The sequence below is a fragment of the Sphaeroforma arctica genome (assembly GCF_001186125.1).
Source record: "Sphaeroforma arctica JP610 unplaced genomic scaffold supercont1.8692, whole genome shotgun sequence".
NCBI classification, from domain to species: Eukaryota; class Ichthyosporea; order Ichthyophonida; genus Sphaeroforma; species Sphaeroforma arctica.
In genome coordinates, this window is record NW_014031866.1 from 22 (window position 1) to 1197 (window position 1176).

At 39.5% G+C, this 1176-nt stretch overlaps 1 protein-coding gene across 1 annotated transcript; it reads right to left on the minus strand.

Moving 5' to 3' along the window:
- Positions 1-353: 353 nt before the first annotated feature.
- SARC_16709 (hypothetical protein) lies at positions 354-530 on the minus strand (the record flags this gene model as incomplete). Its single annotated transcript, XM_014289187.1, has 1 exon — positions 354-530. A coding segment is annotated over one exon (177 nt), but the record flags the coding sequence as incomplete, so codon positions are not given.
- Positions 531-1176: the final 646 nt, after the last annotated feature.

Here is a 1176-nt window from a genome sequence, read left to right on the forward strand (position 1 = left end):
AGTCCACTCATATTCACGCGCAGCCTGGCATAAACACACTTCGCGCCTGTGTGGAGTTGTCGATCAGTGTGCGAGCTAACCATATCAACTATATCAAACACACTCGTACATGTTGCTCTCTCTATGGTCAATATCTGTACCAAACACGCGTACAAGCATCTTTGTTTTTCGTCATCATCTATATCAAAATCACACACTTGTATGGTATCTTTCTATCTATTTCTTCTTCACAACACACACATACATCGTGTCCTCCCTACTATATATTGTAAGGTTTAAACACAGGCATACAAATTATTCTTATTCAAACCAAGCACACCACCCACATATACATAATACTTATAAATATTCACTCACGCATACATGATATTCTCCCTATCCTCATCATCTGTATCTGAATTATCAGATTCATCGGAATTATACTCATCTGTGAGTCGCTCGAGATCATCCTCGAATTCGCCTTCTTCTGTTGCCACTGCGCTATCCTCCATTGCATCAATATTAGCAGACATCACGATATAATACCAACCCTACGGGTTTTATTGTTGTTTATGTCTACTATATAGTTAGTTATCGAACGAGTATTGGTCGTTGTGAGAGCAGTGACCACCCTAGCACAAGTGCACTCTAGCTTGAGCCTTGAGGTTGACAGGTTGACAACAACCCATTCAGATATGTAGAACACAATGATATGGCCCGACAGGCTGCGAATGTTTATAAATATATTGTGGTGACAGATCGATCTCAACGTAGACTCATTATTGGTGTTTGTTACTGCTGACTGCTGTGCCCCCCCCCCCCCCCCCCGGGACCTCTCTCTAGTAGAGAATTCTTAATTCCACACGAAATAATAATAAAATAATAAAAATAAATAAAAATGTAAAACGAGAGTACACCTCAGATTTTAAACTGATAAACAAACACCTAGTGTAGTGCTCTCTAGGTGACAACCAACAAACACCAAGTGTAGCGGTTTAGGTGACAACAGCATATACACAATGGACACCATAGCGAACAGAGCGAACACTGTGTCCGCGTATGCCGTCTCGGTCATAGCCATGATGTTAGGTGTGTAAGCCATTTAGGGATATATTATATATATATATATATATATATATATATATATAATACTACTACTTACACACACACACACACACAACAACACACACATATATA